General features: G+C 31.5%; 1 protein-coding gene across 1 annotated transcript in view; it reads right to left on the reverse strand.

Moving 5' to 3' along the window:
• LOC138324465 (polycystin-1-like) overlaps positions 1–18797 on the reverse strand; it is an 82718-nt gene that overhangs the window by 43934 nt on the left and 19987 nt on the right. Inside the window, exons 5-14 of the mRNA XM_069269528.1 lie at positions 16879–16950; positions 16300–16371; positions 15556–15624; positions 15212–15283; positions 11823–11894; positions 10460–10531; positions 7326–7397; positions 6611–6685; positions 5804–5970; positions 4887–4985 (exon numbers count right to left, since the gene is read on the reverse strand). Coding sequence (XP_069125629.1) covers positions 4887–4985; positions 5804–5970; positions 6611–6685; positions 7326–7397; positions 10460–10531; positions 11823–11894; positions 15212–15283; positions 15556–15624; positions 16300–16371; positions 16879–16950 — 842 coding nt within the window. The remainder of the gene's footprint in view (positions 1–4886; positions 4986–5803; positions 5971–6610; positions 6686–7325; positions 7398–10459; positions 10532–11822; positions 11895–15211; positions 15284–15555; positions 15625–16299; positions 16372–16878; positions 16951–18797) is intronic.

The following is an 18797-nucleotide window of genomic DNA, read 5'->3' on the forward strand; positions in this document are numbered from 1 at the left end:
TCAGTTAACTAGAAATATTTATAAAATATTAATGCCCTGTATCTGTATATACTGGGACGCGATAAGATTGGACGTAACATGACAGGACATGACATGGGGGGACAAAGGTAATGGTATACCCTGACTGCCCCCCACCTTATTTCATAGTATGTGTGACATCAAAATTTGCTTCACTCCTTGAAGAATATCATGTATCAATTTGGTAATATGTAGTATATATAAACCCCTTTATGTAGGATAAATAACATTCTACAAGTTCACACTGCAGCAGAATTTCCTGTGCTTTTATTCAATGTCATTTTTTTCTTCTTCCAATTATAAATTGAATTGCCTTGGAATTACAAGTTATAACCATTTAAGATCCAAATCGTCCATATAATCAATTAATCTGGGCCGTGGAATATTTAGGTCTGGAAATGGGCCACATACTGCAACCTTTACCCTTACCCTGAATGTGAAAGTTAATCCTTATACATGTATATTACCGCCATAAATTGTCTTAATTAAGATTTGAAAAAGGAATTGCAGATTAAAAGTCAGAGAAGTTGGAAATGTTACAGGGAAATCGGGAAGTTAATATCAGAAATTAATTGGTATATTCCGGAGTGTTATTTGGGAATTATAGGTAGAAATTCGTACTATAGGGGGAAAAGTTGTTTTCATAGGGAAATAAACACCACATTTACATTTCCCCTTCACCATAATACATGTGTAGGACAAAGATGAATTTTTAATTTCATGAAGTATGTGAAGTAATTGTGATAATTTTTTATAGCATGATACTTTTTGTTTGTCTAGAGCAAATTGACGGACCGCCAGCTGTCAATCAAATTGTCTAGTTACTGCATGTGACTTTATATTTTTTATAGTGTATGCGAAGACGTTTGCTCCTACTTGAATAGGTACACATGCATTTGCGAGCACAAGACATGGATATATACTGCCTTGTAATTGTTCAAATGCCTTTGCAATCACATGTTCAAAAACTGACTTCCAAGTTACATGTTGAACACATTTTTAATCCAGAGTGCGATTAACGTTATCATATCCAAGGCAACTTCATCAAAATATGAATACCGGGATAATGTAAAAAAAAATGTGAGGGTCAAAGAAGTAATATCAAAAACATTATGAATACACATGTGTATATGACATTTTTTTCCTTGTTTCATATTTTATTGAATATATAAACGTGAAAGTCACGACACTCCATGACTCATTGTGAAGTTGATGTCAAAGTCAGAAAAACTTTTATATTAATTTTTTTTTTTATTTAACCAGAAATGTATAAATAATAAATAAAATTAATAAACATGCCCTAGTTGTAAATTATTTAATTAAAACTACATTTCAAGAATTCCTTTTAAAAATTTAATTGATATTTATGCGTTTTAACCCAGATTGGGTTAATTTTCAGGCATTAAAGTTTGAATGAGGAAATTAACCAGATGTAGATTTTGTTAATTACTAATTAAAAGCCTTTAGCATTTTTATGTGATGTTAAAGGCACTGGTGCTTCAGCCAGTAAATAATTTTAACATGCTTCGACGTTTGTTCACATGCAAAATGAGCAAGTGCTTTTTTTTTTATTTTTTATACAGAACTACTAAACTCTTAATTTTTTTTTTTTTTTTTTTTTTTTTTTTTTGCATATAATTAATAAGTTCATCATGCATATCAAGCTGGTAATTAATACATATCATATGCATACTGTATACTGCATGACACTAAATTCTTTGTATGATTTCTTTGAATGTAATTTCATTGCAAAGTTTTGTGGTACAAAAACATTTGTGGTACACAAAAATAAAAACATTTAACAATTATATATTTGATATTATCTTTGTACATCATTTTAGTCACATTCACTGAGAAATGAATGTAAGAATGAATGTTTAAATACAACAAATATGTAATGTTATACAGTATACAGTGTAATAAGTTACCAAAATAACTTGAACCATGCAATCTATAGCGAGAAATATTTGGCCAACTAAAGAAATCCATCTTAGGTGGAAAATCCTACATTATTTTTTATTTTTTTTTGATACAAAATTATTATTAGTAATGAATCAACATGATTTTTTTTTTGAAATGTCAACATACCAGAGCCCAGTTTCAAAAAGATAAGTTAACTTTTAGAAATTCCGTAATATATAATTCACCATAGGAAAGCGAGTGTAATGCTTTCCTATGGGAAATTTCAAGTTGAGAAATGCTCGTGAGAGAAAAACTTAAAAATTTGGTCACAAAACCATAAAACAATTTCTTTAATGATATTATCATTCTACCTTCCATAGATTTATTTAGCTGCCATTTGACTTTTTTTTTTTATGAAAATCTTAAAAATTCTTATGGGTGGCCATTTAATTAAAACCTATCAATGGTCGCTTAATTATATCCTATAAGTATTTTAAAAAATCAAGTAAATAAAACTTCTGGATCTGAAAAATAATCAACTTTGAGTGAACTAAAATGCACTACTTCCAGGGGCTGTAATTAAAATTCATTAATTAATATTTTTAAAAATACGAAACTACCAATCAAACCATTAGTCACTCAGTACCAATCCAATCTCCTTTAATTACTGTCGTATATATCAAAACTGAAGAATTTTTTTTCTTGAAAAAGTGCCTTTTCAAAAATGCTTACCTACAAAGGCTACATAAAAGCAATATTAAACCATCTACTTTCCGAACAGATATCTAAGCAGCTATTTCCATTCATTATCATGAAACTGAAGCATTTTTAGAATAGAACCCAAATATTCCTTAAAGGAAGGTTTGTATATGGCAAGTGAATTGATTAAAAGTTTTTGGGATTTTTTAGGTTTTTTTTTTTTTGTAAAATCTGTTTGAAAAAAACATTTCACATAAAACAATTTCAAATCGAAATAATTTCCTGAAGAAATGTTCACGGGTCTCAATTTCAGAATGGTTGATTGATATATAACCTGTTTACCTCTAGGGTTAAAAGAATCCACAATGCTAATGTTGTAATCGTAAAAACATTAGAAAAAACATTTCAATAAACTACTTCTAAACTCATCACAGTTTCAAACATTACCATTCTGCTACTTCAAACATATTTTTCTCAATCAAAAATTCTCGATAAATTCACACAACTTATCCACCCCTAAAACATATTTAAACTCTACCAAATCGACGGTTGGAACAGTTCAAAGTAAAATTTTAGGTGTGAATAGGTAAAACTTTATCAAGAATATGGTATGGTTTGGCTTGATTTTATTTCCTTGTAACAGCCAGGAAATGGAAGCGAAGGAAAACCAGGAGTACCTGGAGAAAATCCATCAACCGTCACTGACAAGGTGGGATTGAAACACATCACCAAGAATTTGAGGCCAAAATTTTTGAAAAAAAAAACCCTGAATAACCACTCAACTACCACATACCGATAAATTCATCATGTTATTAAAATAAACATTAATTTTGTAAACGAAGCAAAAAAATAGTAATGATTGGAACAGTGAAAAGATTTCAATATTATTTTATCAAGCACATTTGGATATCATACTAACTAGAACCTTCTATGGAATGCTTAAAAATAAAAGAAATATACAGAAACATAAAATTATCGTCATCATAACTATAATCATCGTCATCATCATCATTGTTGGCAGCAGCAGTATCTGAAATCTGATTGCTTAAAATTATAGATTTCATCAATTAGATGTTATTTAAAATAAAAAAATAAAAATCTTAACCTGGACTTTCTACATTTTAAACAGCTAATGAAATGTTCCTGATCTAAAGCAGATTGACATGTATTAATTAATGATTCCCATTCTAATGCGGCTCTACTTGATGAAGGTGAGTGTTTGCTTGTAATATTCGTCTGTTTAATGAGCAAAGTGCATATTCATCTGACCCTATCTCCACACTACCAGAAAAGGAAATAATGGACTACACTTGTTAAAATTCTGTACAAACAAATGTACATGCTAATATTGCAAATATTCTAGATAATATATAAACAATAAGCGAGAAATTCATGATCTACTGAACAGAGGAAGTTGACATGCAGAAGATCTATTTGTATATAAGGCGTGACCATAGAGATACATACAAAGGTGATTAAGTTTGATTAGTTACCTCCGCAGCCTTTCACTGTATAAGGCATTATCAGAAATGAAAAAAAAAAATAGAAAAGAAGTCAAGTTAATTTCATATTAAGATTGAAGAAAAAGTTGGTTACAATTCAAAAACATTAATTTAACACTTGACACATGAACAGTACATATATTACAAACAAACAAACATCCAACAAAACTGCCCCCTGCCCCCCACCAATTTTATTCCTAAAATCTAATGAAGCCATATGACTTATAGATGCTTTGCTCCTCCATCAGAGCAGAAGATATTGTTTCTAATACCTATAATAGACTTTGACTTGAATTTAATTTTAATTTTTAAAACAAATTCTCCTCTCCCTCTATCTGAATGATATTTTATATTTAGATTCGTTCTTTCAGATGTTTTAAGCTAAAATGTCTCCATGCGGGTTTACAAATGAATTTTTCTTCATTTATCGTTTTAATTAACAAAATAAATTCTAAATAATGTAAATTATACAGCATAATAGAATTTTTTTCTCTCCTAATAATTAACGATCTTAAAAATGTCTTTTTTTCCTTTCTGTATCTTTCTTTTTAAGCATGTGCTTTACTATCAACATGCTGTTAAAATCACCCCAATGTACCAACCAGTCAAAAAAACCAAACCAAACGATGAATCACAGTGAAAAACAAAACAAGTTTTAAATATAATATACATCAAAAGCAATATTAAGCATTAACTAGCCCTATGTTTATTGGTTTGAACAAGCTCCGCAACCCAAAGAAACTTCAATCCATGACATATCCTTACTTCCTGGGACCGATCGTTTGACCACGGACACTTGATTGTGTAAAACGCCATTGCACCTTCCCCAACAAAAGCAGTCAGGCATTTGCTTGCAGAGGCAAGCTGAAAAGGTCATTTCAACATTGACTGTCAACATGGAATGTCAATCAGATGTGCTAGTAATTAACACTTCAAACTTTTCTTTGTTTGATTTTAAGGTTTTACAGCCCATTGACATCTAAGGTCGTTTAGGGCCAACATTTAAAACCAATCTAATACATAAACTCATTCACCCCTGAAATTTCATAATGGACTCTTCCAGCTTTAGTTTTAGAAGAGTTTAAATGTGTCAGCAAGGGTGAATGAGCTAGATGACTATACATGTACATCATTTTAAAACAGACATTCACAGAATGAGAACGACAAAACAGAACAAGATGAAAGTTTCTCTGTAAAAAATTTAATGTAATACAGACTGCAACATATATCTGTAAATAAAAAAATGGTTTGTCACCTGAAATCTGAGAAATTTTATAAAGAAATAAAAATCAATGGTCATTAATGACAATTTCAATTAAATACAAATCAAACATACCTATCTTCTAGTTATAGATATAAGTATAAATTGAAATAAATATTTTGATATTCAATTTTGCATATTGACATTTCTTGAGGTAGAACAAATATCTTGGGCTTGTGCAAATGTTCAATATTAAAATATCACTGGTACCTTGCCTATCTAATAATATTGAAAAGAAAGTGTTTCAGAAAACATTTGGGGACATTTTATAATGAAGACAACAGTAAAACGCTTATATTTACCACATAATTCTAAACAAAATCTCACTATGTAAATATATTGTTGTCTAGCTATGATTTTAACATTTTGAAATAATCACAAATAACACTATTTTCACTATAAATGATTAAAAGTTACTTACATAAAAATTGTGAGTTGAGATTGAGAAGATTCTGGCCAGCCTGGTTTTTACAGGTCGTGTTTTGCCAGTCCATAAGTGTTTTGCCAGCACTATTGTTGAAAGTGACTAGATACTCTACGAATGGTTTCAAAGGGCACACGCACATCCACTCATTGTTAGCGACATTTCTGGAAGCAAAAAATTTTTTTTAAAGTTTAACACATCATTGTTTTTTTACAGTACAAATGTCACTTCTTTTACAAATTTTTGGCTTCTTGACCATCCATGGAAACATGCAGAAACCAGCTATGTAAAATCCATCTTGAATGATTGTTTGAACATTAGTTTTTTGTTGATCAATTTGGTTTTGGCTTTTTCAGTTTTATCTCCTGATGTCTTTATTTCTCTTCAATATATATCAAACTACCTTACAAACAAAATTTGACATTAACATTTTGTGCAAAAAAAGAGTTTCTTTACCCAAAAAATAATCATATTTACCTCAATTTGTCACACAAATGACTAATTCTCCTGATATTCATGCTTTAAAGTGACTATGCAGCTGACAAACGCATATTTCTTTGTTTTAACAGAATAATTTTGAACTATTTTATTTTTCTTACATACTAAAAATTAAGAATTTTTCATTAACTGGACCACATTGCACCAAGCCCAACTAAAAGAGATTCAAAAATAAAGAAAAAAGCAGTGAGGCATGAGTATATTGTCACATTTTCCAAAGAAAACAACATGGTTTCGCTGAAAAACTAGTGACATCACAATCAATACACACAAGGGCAGATAACTCTGAATACTAGTGATACTTACAGACTAGTTAACGAGGACTGCATGACGTTGAATATGGAAGCGTTTAGATGTCCGAGTTTGTTGTTACTGATATCCCTGTTAAAATAAATTACATTACATCAATCATACTGGATGCTTTAAATGGCCACTATCTTTCCGAAGCAAAATTTACAGGTTTCTTTAAAACATAAATAACATAAGAAAATATCCTGGGATAACACCAACATTTGTAAGATATCCTGTGTAATATATGATTACTATGTAGATTCATTTCGCTGTTTTGCCCTCTGGTGCAGTGATATTCAACTACCGCGAGTTATTTAGAACCAATACCGGAAACATTAATATAAAGACATCCTACGTTATGAAAATTAATATTTTATTTATTTTAATTAAATTTTTCAGAAAATAATGATGAGTGTAGTATTAACAGTTAATTAATTATTTGTGTGACTCTATAAAATTATCGATCTTGTTTTGCATTACCATTTTAAAAATGAAAAGTGGTTTCGGAAAGTTAGTGGGCCTTTAATAAAGCATACGCTTTAGCGCTGAAAGATTGTTCATTATGCTATGCAACCCAAAGCATGTTTTGGGAGGCTGCAGTATTTTTGTGTTGTGTCTTCTTGTGAACTTTTTATAGTGCTATCTCACTGAAGCATATACAGCCGAAGACACAAACAAGCACACTCCGCCCGGTTATATAATACTGTTGACAGGTTTGTCTTATACTTACAGGTATCTCATAGCCGTCAGGCCAGCGAAAGTGTCCACTTGTAGAGACTGGATCTTGTTATTGCTGGCATCTCTGAAATTACAATTGTCACCGATGTGTTAAAACATGGCCTGATATCTGTATACATTATTCTGAAACAGTCAGTTCATGAGGGAATAAAAATATATACAAACAAATTAAACAACAATTTGCTTTAACTGAAGCAAACATTTCATATCCGTTGTATTATGTATAGATCAAGTTCAATGTTAGAAACGAAAAAAAAAGTAATGAGCAAACAGATAAATAAATAAGATTTCCCCAAAATAATTCAATGTCCTGCACGTTAAAAAGTAAACAATATAATGCATTTGATGTTTGAAGATCATTAAGAAATATGCCAATAATGCTGCAAAAAGAAAAAAAGAAAAAAATAACAAGGGGCAATAACTCCACAAAAGTTGAGAGTAATTATATGTCTGACTATGAAAGTCAAGTATCAAGTTGGAAAATCACATTGGCAATGGCAAGATGGCAAGAACAAGAGCTGTTGGAGAACAGCAAAGCTCGCCTATTCAGGAGAAGTTGATGTTCAAGTATTTACTATTTAAACATGGAAATATGACAAATTAATAGACTCAAAAAACCCCTAAAGGGCCCCAAATTGGTTGTATTATCACGTTCAGCATCCATACACATTAGGAAAATAAAATCATAAACATTTATGATGACTTAAGCTTAAACAATAGACAAAATAGAAACTTGCTCAAAAACTTTAACATGGAAATATGACAAATTAACAGACTCAAAAACCCCCTAAAGGGCCCCAAATTGGTTGTATTATCACGTTCAGCATCCATACACATTAGGAAAATAAAATCAAACATTTATGATGACTTAAGCTTAAACAATTGACAAAACAGAAACTTGTGCAAAAACTTTAACGTGAAATGGGACGCCAACTCTGACGCCGACGCCAACACCGACGCCGGGGTGACAACATTAGCTCCCCCTATTCTTCGAATAGGCGAGCTAAAAATTGTCAAATACGTTCAGCAGTTTAACATCATATAAGGCTACTCAAATCAATATATGCTAAACTTGGCATAGCAGGAATGAAAGGCTAACTTTGTTATATCTAACATGAATGTAAACAAGAATACAGAAAATTAGAAACTTAATTCTATCATTAAATTGTTTTCTAAAGCAAAGAGAATTTGGTTATATCACATTAACTCATTCACCCTGAAGACACATTTGAATTGTTGTAATTCAAAGGTTAGAAGAGTTCATTATGATTTTACAGGGGTGATGAGTTATGTATCGTTTCTTACATATTGTTTGTAAGTTCACTACAGTGCAATGTCGAATACAGATTGGAAGTTTGTGCTTTAGTTTGACATAGAAAGGATCTGTGTGCATAAAATCAACAAATTCACAGGGCTTAACACAAAACTAATCCTTAATTACATGTAAATATTGACCTTGTTCCGTAATTTCATATTGCAGAATTATCCCCCTTGCATAATGTATTATTGAATTGTACATTTCTTTATATTTACATAATACCAAGTTAGCTGATCTTGCATGTAGATATTGATTTCTACATCATGAATTTGTAAATGTAAAGTTAGGATTTTAATAGAAACATTTACCGGCTGTATTTTTACACAATTGACTTTACAACCAACAAGTACACTCAAGGGCAGATAACTCTAAAATACAATGACAAAATATCTATGAAATTTCCCGATGTAACTACAATCATAACAATAAATAGTAATTCTCTGAGCATGCAATTCTGCATAATGAAACGTCTTAATGTACAATTCATGAACTTTAATAAACTTTTTATAATTTATTGTGCATTTGTCTTTAAAATCCTTGTTAATCCAGTGATTTGAATTTAATTACTTTCACAGATAAAAGAGATATAATCCAGTCTCTCTGGTATATCAAGATAATAAATTTTCAATATATTTTAACTTATTGAATTGAAGGAATTTATGAAAAAGACATTTAATCTACATCTCTCACCTTTCGGTGTATTGTATTATATGGTTAGACAAACTTTATTGACTTTGCAGAATTTTCTTTTTTGAATTCATATATCATTTTAATTATCTTTATCACCATTTAGATGAATAATTTATATCTATTTGGTCATGACAGAATTATTTTGACCTCATTCTGTGATGGTTTATTAAACACCTTCAGGGGAGATTTTTCCAAGGAAATGTTATTGAATTGTACATTATTTCTACAATATTTTAGATTGTAAAAGATCATCTTATTCTTCAATTTAATACCAATGTCATACCTTTATCTCAGAAAGTCAAAAGATTTCAGAAAACCTGACATGTGTGAACTTAAGAATGAGTTTCATAAATGCATTCGACATTATATTTGTATTACCTAAAACTTTTAACTCAAGACCCTACTGTTTAATCAGAAATAATTTTGTTGATCTCAGCGTAACTTCACATTAAATATTCAAGCTTGAAAACTTAAAACAAAATTAAAATTAAGATTGAAAATTTCTATTAAAGATTCCCTAGATTTGGCTTCAAGGTCATAAAGAAACCTAAGACTTTAGATATTCAAAATAAAAAATGACTTAATCTTGCTTTAGCCAATCAAAAATGACTTAATTTTGCTTTAGCTAATAAAAAATGACTTACTTTAGCCAATAAAAATGACTTAGTTTTGCTTTAGCCAAACAAAAATGACTTAACTTTTTATAATTTGGTAAGTCAACATCTAAGACTGTTTTAGCCGTAAACTCATACTTTAAGTTGTTTTCAAGAAAAACTTTCTAATAGATGATGGACCTTTAGCTGTAGTCATGACCCTGTTATAATATATTAATTTACAAGAGATATATCCACAATGTGCTTGTTTAGTTGAAGGATGTTCGGTGGCAATAGTTGATGCCACAGAGTGCTTGTTATGATCAAGAGGTTGATGCTACCATGTGCGGGTTACGAGATATTTGTTGCAAGGATTGATGCCGAAGGATATGGCTGTTAAGGTATATTTTGATCCGACGTCACTACAAATGTTATTTGTGTCCGGATAAGACGGCTGAGCGTCTCTCCGAAGGTTATTTGTGTCCGGATACGACGGCTGAGCGTCTCTCCGGAGGCCTTACTTACAATGTTGATAAATTGGGGTTGGAGGAAAAAGCGTCGCTGGGAATAACACTAATATTATTCTCACGAAGATACCTGTAAACAAACAATCGGTGGCATGCACAGTCAGAGTGTGGCCGGTGGCATACTCCTAAAATAGCCACTGTGGCTCAGTGTTACCTACATAGGCTACACCTGTTTGGGTAGTAATTATACAGTAAAACCTGCAATAGAGACCACCCCTGTATAAGGACCATCTGCTTAATAGGACCATTTTTGTTCAAAATAATTGATTTCAATAAAATTTGACCTATGCATAAACTTATGGCTATGGACATTTTTGGTTTTCAACAATATTTTTTTCCTGAGTATAAAAATCTCTGGCTTTATATACCCATTGGTTTTTTAAGTAGATCTTTGTCCCTTCAGAGTGGTCTTTATAGACAGGCTTGACTGTATACCTGTATTACACATCTAATCTATAATTAAAACTATATCTATTATATAAAATATCACACACAAAGCCATTCACCTTAAGGAGTTTTCAGATATAATGTTGACATATGGTGACAGAATATCAGAAATACATTTTTTCAACCTATTTTTTTAATGCATTCTTAGATTGGAGAAGATATTCTAAATTCAAAGTTTAGAAATAAATATATGTTTTCACAAGGACCCAAGCCATTGAATACAGGATAAAACTAGGAACGGCTAAAATTTGACCTTCTTATTCTACAAGGTCATTCGGAATTCTACTTGGGGTCAGAGCTAACAGAAAAGTAATGCAAGTTTGTCTAGTCTTTATTCAACAGATAAAAACATATTTATCTTTATATACATCATATACTTGAGATAAGAAACTAATTTTGAATAAAAGGAATGCTTGTTAATTCTCTTTAGTTTAGTTCGGTTTAATTTGACCTAAACATTTTTCTTCTAAACAGCTACCAAGTAAGCATATACGAAAATGTTTCTTTTATACATAGTTTAATTTCTGTTCTATTACTTAATCATTTGAATATCTGTAAAATGGCTAAATAAGTAAAAATTAGTACATATCACTTAAAAATTTTCATTAAAAGATTGAATGTGAATTTAATGGTGCAAATTCAATTAAATGACCCATTGTTGAAAACCAAAATTATCATTCAAACGGACTGCAGCCCAAACAGTCATTTGAATCCATTGTTCCACCTTTCAAAAATTGATTAATCACACAATAGCTATAATCTTTAAATCTAAGTATCTATATCTTTATTTATGCATGTAAGTACAAAATGGAGCAGTTTATTTGAAAATTACTCATTTTTAGAACTCAAATCTACAGAACTATTCACACACAAAAAACCCACTACCAATCTTAACATGAAAAATAAAAACTTACAATGTCTCCAGAAGCATTAGGTTTTCAAACAGGTAAGGTGGAAGACTCGTGAGATTCATTTGGTTAATGTACCTGTAAAAAAAAAGATAAATTTTCAATTAATATTAGATATGCTCTGATTTTCCACTATTCGCATTGGCTAATACATATACATAGCCACATAAGGTTTGATATACAATATATTGTCTTAGTTAATCTATTTTTTTAGAAACAATGAGTCAATATTCATTTAATGATGTCATAACTGTGTTGATACTCTATGTTGAGTTCTTCAAGGTGCAGTCCTATGGCCATTGTTCTTCTTGTAATTTACATGTACTTCAAATATCCTTTTGATATTTGTCAAAGACACTACATCTTTAATGAAAAAATTAATTTCTGGTCCATTACAATATAAAAGTGAAAGGATGGTGTTAAATTTATCAGGTACCACACTACACCCAGAGTGAGTGGTAGAATATCAGTAACCCAAAGGTGGAGGGCAAGTGGTAGAATGTCAGACACTTAAACCACTCAGCCTCTGTGACCCCAAGGTGGGAGGCTAGTGGTAGAATGTCAGACACCTTATCAACTCAGCCTCTGTGACCCAGAGGTGGAAGGCTAGTGGTAGAATGTCAGACACTTTAACCACCTAGCCAATGTGACCCAAAGGTGGAAGGCTAGTGGTAGAATGTCTGATACCTTAAACACTCAGTATCTGACTGGAATGTGGAGGGCTAGTGGTAGAATGTCAGACACCTTAAACACTCAGTATCTGCGACCCGAATATGGAGGACTAGTGGTAGAATGTCAGACATCTTAACAACTCAGCCTCTGTGACACAGAGGTGGAAGGCTAGTGGTAGAATGTCAGACACTTTAACCACCTAGCCAATGTGACCCAAAGGTGGAAGGCTAGTGGTAGAATGTCTGATACCTTAACCACTCAGCCACTGTGACCCAGAGGTGGAGGGCTAGTGGTAGAATGTCAGACACTTTAACAACACCTAGCCAATGTGACCCAAAGGTGGAGAGCTAGTGGTAGAATGCTGAACGCCTTAACCACTCATCCACTGTGACTCCAGAGATTGAGGGCTAGAGGTAGAATATCAGACACCAAAACACTCAGTATCTGCGACCCGAATGTGGAGGGCTAGTGGTAGAATGTCAGACGCCTTAACCACTCAGTATCTGCAACCCGAATGTGGAGGGCTAGTGGTAGAATGTCAGACACCTTAAACACTCAGTATCTGCAACCCGAATGTGGAGGGCTAGTGGTAGAATGTCAGACGCCTTAACCACTCAGCCACTATAACCCAGAGGGGGAAGGCTAGTGGTAGAATGTCAGACACCTTAAACACTCAGTATCTGCGACCCGAATGTGGAGGGCTAGTGGTAGAATGTCAGACGCCTTAACCACTCAGCCCACTGATCCAGAGATAGCAAGCTAGTGGTATAATGTCAGATAAATCAATTATTAGGCCATAATATCTCGTCAGTGACATTATAAAGATACGTTGATGTCCCCTTATAATGCTGACAAACTTATCATTATGTGGAGTTAAATTACTTTCTGACAGAAGCTATGGGTTCATATATATGTAGATATAATAACATTATTTTGTAAAAAAAATATATTTTACATCCATACATGCATGCATGCATAAAATAAACTTCTGAAAATGCTGACAAAAGCACACAAAAAAATCACAGAAAACATTTTGGAATTCATCAGAAAGATATTTAGAATTGTATTTTATTATTTGACTTAAAAAAAAAAATTCACTGCTAAAGAAATAAATCTGATGTAGATGTGATAATTAAATGTATTTGATTGATAGCCTATTCAGCCCACAGCAAATTACCATCGACATATGTGAACTTTGAGTACTAAAGGTATACAATTATGAAAGAATATCCACTATAAGCATACCCAAATGCTTATATACGACGATAAAAAAAAATCACACCAAGGTACCCACTATGTGAAAGATTCCAAGGTCATATACCATATACCTATATAATACAGTATATAGAGTTGTTTACATTTATTACCTTGTTTAGTCATATTATCTATAGCCCAACATTGGATCTACGAGCTCCGCTCTCAGTCATGCCTCATTGAACATACAGATCTTTAGCCTATATTTTCAATCTGATTGAAACTTTAAGTATTTTAGGTGTTAAATCTTTGGAATTTTTTGTAAGCTGTATAATATGTTCAAAATAAAATTCTGTTGTGCTCAGTAATTATAATAGATATTTTTCATGCACAGCACCATACATATTTTTGAACAGTAAATGACTACATATACAAAAAGATTCAAACTTTTTTCTAACATTCAATTTCTGTATACGGTAACTATGTAAAGATATTTCTAGCAATTAAATGTCACATTTCTTCGTGTTTTTAAACACTCAATTATCTACTACAATATTAACTCATAAATATATAAATTGAAGATAATTCTATTTCTTTGCAATAAAGTGAAAAATAATTATGCAAATAAAACATGTTCTACTGGTAAGTCATTAGTGTATAAAAAGATTCTCAAACTGACTTTCAGTTATGCCACTTACAGAATGTGGTTTCTAGACAGAACTAAATGAAATTATTCTTTTTTCTTTCCAAAATGGTGACAATGGGTTCGAAACATTCAATCCAGAGATGGGGGTTATGATAAAACAGTTTATATATTGTACGAGCCTTAAAGCTTTTAGTTTGATGCAGGTCAAAGGTTACAATATCGGCAACGGTGACCTACTTTCGGTAAACCAAACATTACACTTGGTATATGAATCTGTCGCAAAAGTATAAAGTTTCATCAACCAACCAGTTGTGAAGAAGGTTCTGATCAAGGCAGACAGATTTACAAAATAACACAGTCCTTAGTGAAGTGGTTAGGAACTGATAAAAGTAGGTCACAGTGACCTAGTTTAGAAGATGAGTATAAAGTGTTAAGTTCCAGTGACCAGGTATGAAGGAGACTCTGACGGGATCATGTAAGAGTAGTCTGATTAACTAAAATAACACAGAGTCCTTAGTGAACTGGTTAGGAACTGATAAAAGTAGGTCACAGTGACTTAGTTTAGAAGATGAGGTATAACGTGTTAAGTTCCAGTGACCAGGTATGAATGAGACTCTGACAGGATCATGTAAGGGTAGTCTGATTAACACAATAACATAGAGTCCTTTGTGAACTGGTTAGGAACTGATAAAAGTAGGTCACAGTGACTTAGTTTAGAAGATGAAGTATAACGTGTTAAGTTCCAGTGACCAGGTATGAAGGAGACTCTGACAGGATCATGTAAGGGTAGTCTGATTAACTCAACAACATAGAGTCCTTTGTGAACTGGTTAGGAACTGATAAAAGTAGGTCACAGTGACCTAGTTTGCGACTTTGTACTTACAATGTGGTGATACTACTTGATGAGGTGAACATGAGTCTCTCAAATGATTTCACAGGATTATTGGATAAGTCCCTGCAAAAAATAGAAGAAAAAAAAAACCCAACTTAATTACTGTACATCATGATTTACATAAAATACATGCAATTTTTTTTTAGAAAATGAAAAGTTGTCATAATTACATTTAGGTCATCAAAACATCACATTATATGCAAAAATTTTTTCAAAGGGTATCTACAGCAAGCTACAAAAATCAATTTTATCTCATAATTTTCATGTCATTCAGAATACATTTTATTTTGATTAGAAATACACAAAAGAATTTCAATATTAATCAAAATACGTACAATACGGTGAGGTTTGGAACTTCAAAGGATTTATCCTTGAACTTGGTGATCAAATTCCCCGCAAGGCTCCTACAAGGTAAAACGTAAGATATACAGTTAAAGAAAAAACCTTTAATAACAAATTAGCAGATTAAATATTTTTTCAAATTCTGTCATATTTAACTTCAAGAAAACAATTTATTCAAATTCAAGATTGTGTAACAATTTAATTAATCAATTTTTTTTAATTTTCACATTGATGTTTGGTTCATAAAAGTTTGTGTCAGGTTATGTGAAGGAAATTTAAATCCAGGTTACCCAGAGAAAAACCACCGACCTACTGTCAGCACCTGGCAATTAATGCCCTACCTGTAATTCCAACTCTTCAAGACTTTTGACATACCCTCTGACATGAAACAATATGTGCAGAAAATTTTGGTGTTTTAATTATTGATTTCGAACCAAGAAAACAAAAATAATTAATGTCATTCCAAAGACTAACCACAAAATATTAAAGAATTGTCAAATGAAGAGAGAAAATATTCACAAACATTTCATGTATAATACATGTAACAGGGTAGGGATTCATATTAAATTCAATCACTGCTTCTGCAAGGGATTGAACGCAGGACCTCTGGATTACAATATGACACTCAACTGATCAAGCTAAAGAGAAGATCTCTCTAGCTGAGTGGTACATTGCGGCTAGCATTGACCAGGGTTACTGTATAAAATCTTGTTAAATAATTGTAGCTATATGCTTACAATGCCTGCAGGTTCGTCGTATATTTAAAAGTGGTGGCATCTATTTCGGTAAATCCGTTATATGACAAGTCCCTAAAAACAAAAATGATTTCATTACAACATGAACTGAAAACAGTTCAATATTGGCATTCTCAAATTTACTCTATTACTGAAATTTAATATAAATATACACTATACATCAATTTAATATTTCAAAATTGTCATTTTATGTTTTTTTGCAAAATATTTTCATTAATATCATTTTAAAAGCATCTTTAGACAAATGTGAACATGCATAATAGCATAATTCATTAAATTATTCTATATCTATGAATAACTGAGTGTAGGTATTGATTGTAACTTCATGCTGCTATGAGCATAGCATCATTTTTTTTTCATAAATCAACATTATTTTCACTCAAAAAATCAATGATGTTACATTTGATACCTAGCCTTAAGGGGAGATAACCTAGTAAGTACAAGAAACAATTAACTCATTCACCCCTGGCAATTCATAATGGACTCTTCTAGCTTATGATTTAGAAGAGTTCAAATGTGTCTCCAGGGGTGGAAGGTACATAATTAGAAGGAAATACTTACAAACTTATTAGACTTGACATAGAACTGAACGTATTGGCATCAATGTGATTAATACTATTGTGCGAGAGGTTTCTGAAATGAAAAAAAAATTTGGAAATTTTAAAACATGTAACTTAATTTTTTCAATGGCAACTAACAATGACACAAGAATTGAAATCTGAAATAATTAATTCATTAATCAAAATTATATTATACACAGAAAATTTGATAAATAAATTTTGTATATAAATTTATGCATTAATGAATATCAAGATATCAGAATATTAATATCAGCAATATGTACAATACAATATGTATGTCAAAAATTTGTGATGATTAGATATCATTTCAATGACCTGAAAAATCAAATGCCTATATATAGATACATAGATAGACCCATATACCAACTTCTATTCTCTCAAAGCAAAGGAGTAAAAATAGCTCAAACAGATGATATGGGGCAATCTAGGTCCCAGTGGTCTCAGCGGCCTAGTTTCTAGGTCAAAAGTCAAATTGTGGGTCAATAATTGTTAAGTCAAAATGTAGGTCATAGCTGACCTGTTTTTTGGGAGTTTTTTGTTTTTGTTTTTTGTTGTTGTTTTTTTTTTCTCTTTGTTTTTTACAAGATGTAGCTAAACATGTAGTAGGTAAATATTAAACAATAAGGTTTAACTACAACATGAAATAAAAACCACTGCAAACTTTTTTTTTTCTAAATGGGACAGCAAAAATTATATTAGTCAGCAAAACACACATTTGCTAGTGCAAAGGGAAATATATTTTTCTGTGTAAAAGTAGTTTTACATATGTATTGACAAAAATTTTTCCCAAAGAGTTGAAATTCGCCATTTCTCCGTCCCTAACAGTAGGGATAATAATTAGAAAACAGATAAGCATGGTATTATAAGCTAAACTGTACTCAGTAGTGATATTGCATTAACAGTACATCACTACAAAAGGACACCCGCTTATTTTAACAAATTTCCAGAATAAGAGGGGGGGGGGTGGGGGGGTCATATAATATACTGACCTGTGTCATTTTTTCAGCAGAAAAAATCATACATTTTTTTTATTTTTATTAAATGGAAAACATGTTTATTGATATGATATCAGTATAATATTTTTAAGTACGAAGATGAGCTTGAAGACATTTGACACTTATAGGGACTTTGTTAATAATACAATGAAGTAGAAAAATTGCATTGCCATTGTTATTTTTTTTTTTTTTTATTTCAACGTATTATGAAGATTCAGTGAGAATGTCCCTTGAATTGACCTATGAAACCTTGCATGCCAACTTTGGCTTAAATAGAATTGATCAGATAACTTTTACAAGAAAATATTTATTGTAAGTTCTAATTGAAATGTGATTGGACTCTAAAGCTAGGACACCTATTTCACCTTTTATGTAACATTCATGCAAACAAATCTATAAGCATTTTATATTCTAAATGTGATCAGGTGAAAAAGATGTGCCAAATTTTTAATAAGTTAAATCTGCTGTTTTGAATTAACATTATTCTTTGCTTGCCAAATATTCAATAACAGAATGATTTGTTCAAGAATATAAAATTTAATTTCTTTCTTAAATACTCACACCGGTATTTGAATTTCATGAATGCAGCACAATGCATGAATAATATACTTCATTCCAGAATTTTTTTCTTGAAATTATGAAATCAATTTTTGTTAAAATATGCACATGTTACAATGTATTCCAATGTGTAGATAATACATTCCGTACCTTCATGATACAAACTACATATGTACACAGTGATTTTTTGCCTTATAAAACGACCCCATTCCCAATGCCAAACCCTCCTATTTTCTTCCCAGTTACAATGAAAATTTCCCAAATCAAATCTCTGAAAAACGAATGAAACCTGGAAATCTCTCCTCTCATTTAATCTAAAAAAAAAACTACTCTGAAACTGTTGTGA

The sequence above is a fragment of the Argopecten irradians genome, chromosome 5, assembly GCF_041381155.1.
Source record: "Argopecten irradians isolate NY chromosome 5, Ai_NY, whole genome shotgun sequence".
NCBI lineage: Eukaryota > Metazoa > Mollusca > Bivalvia > Pectinida > Pectinidae > Argopecten > Argopecten irradians.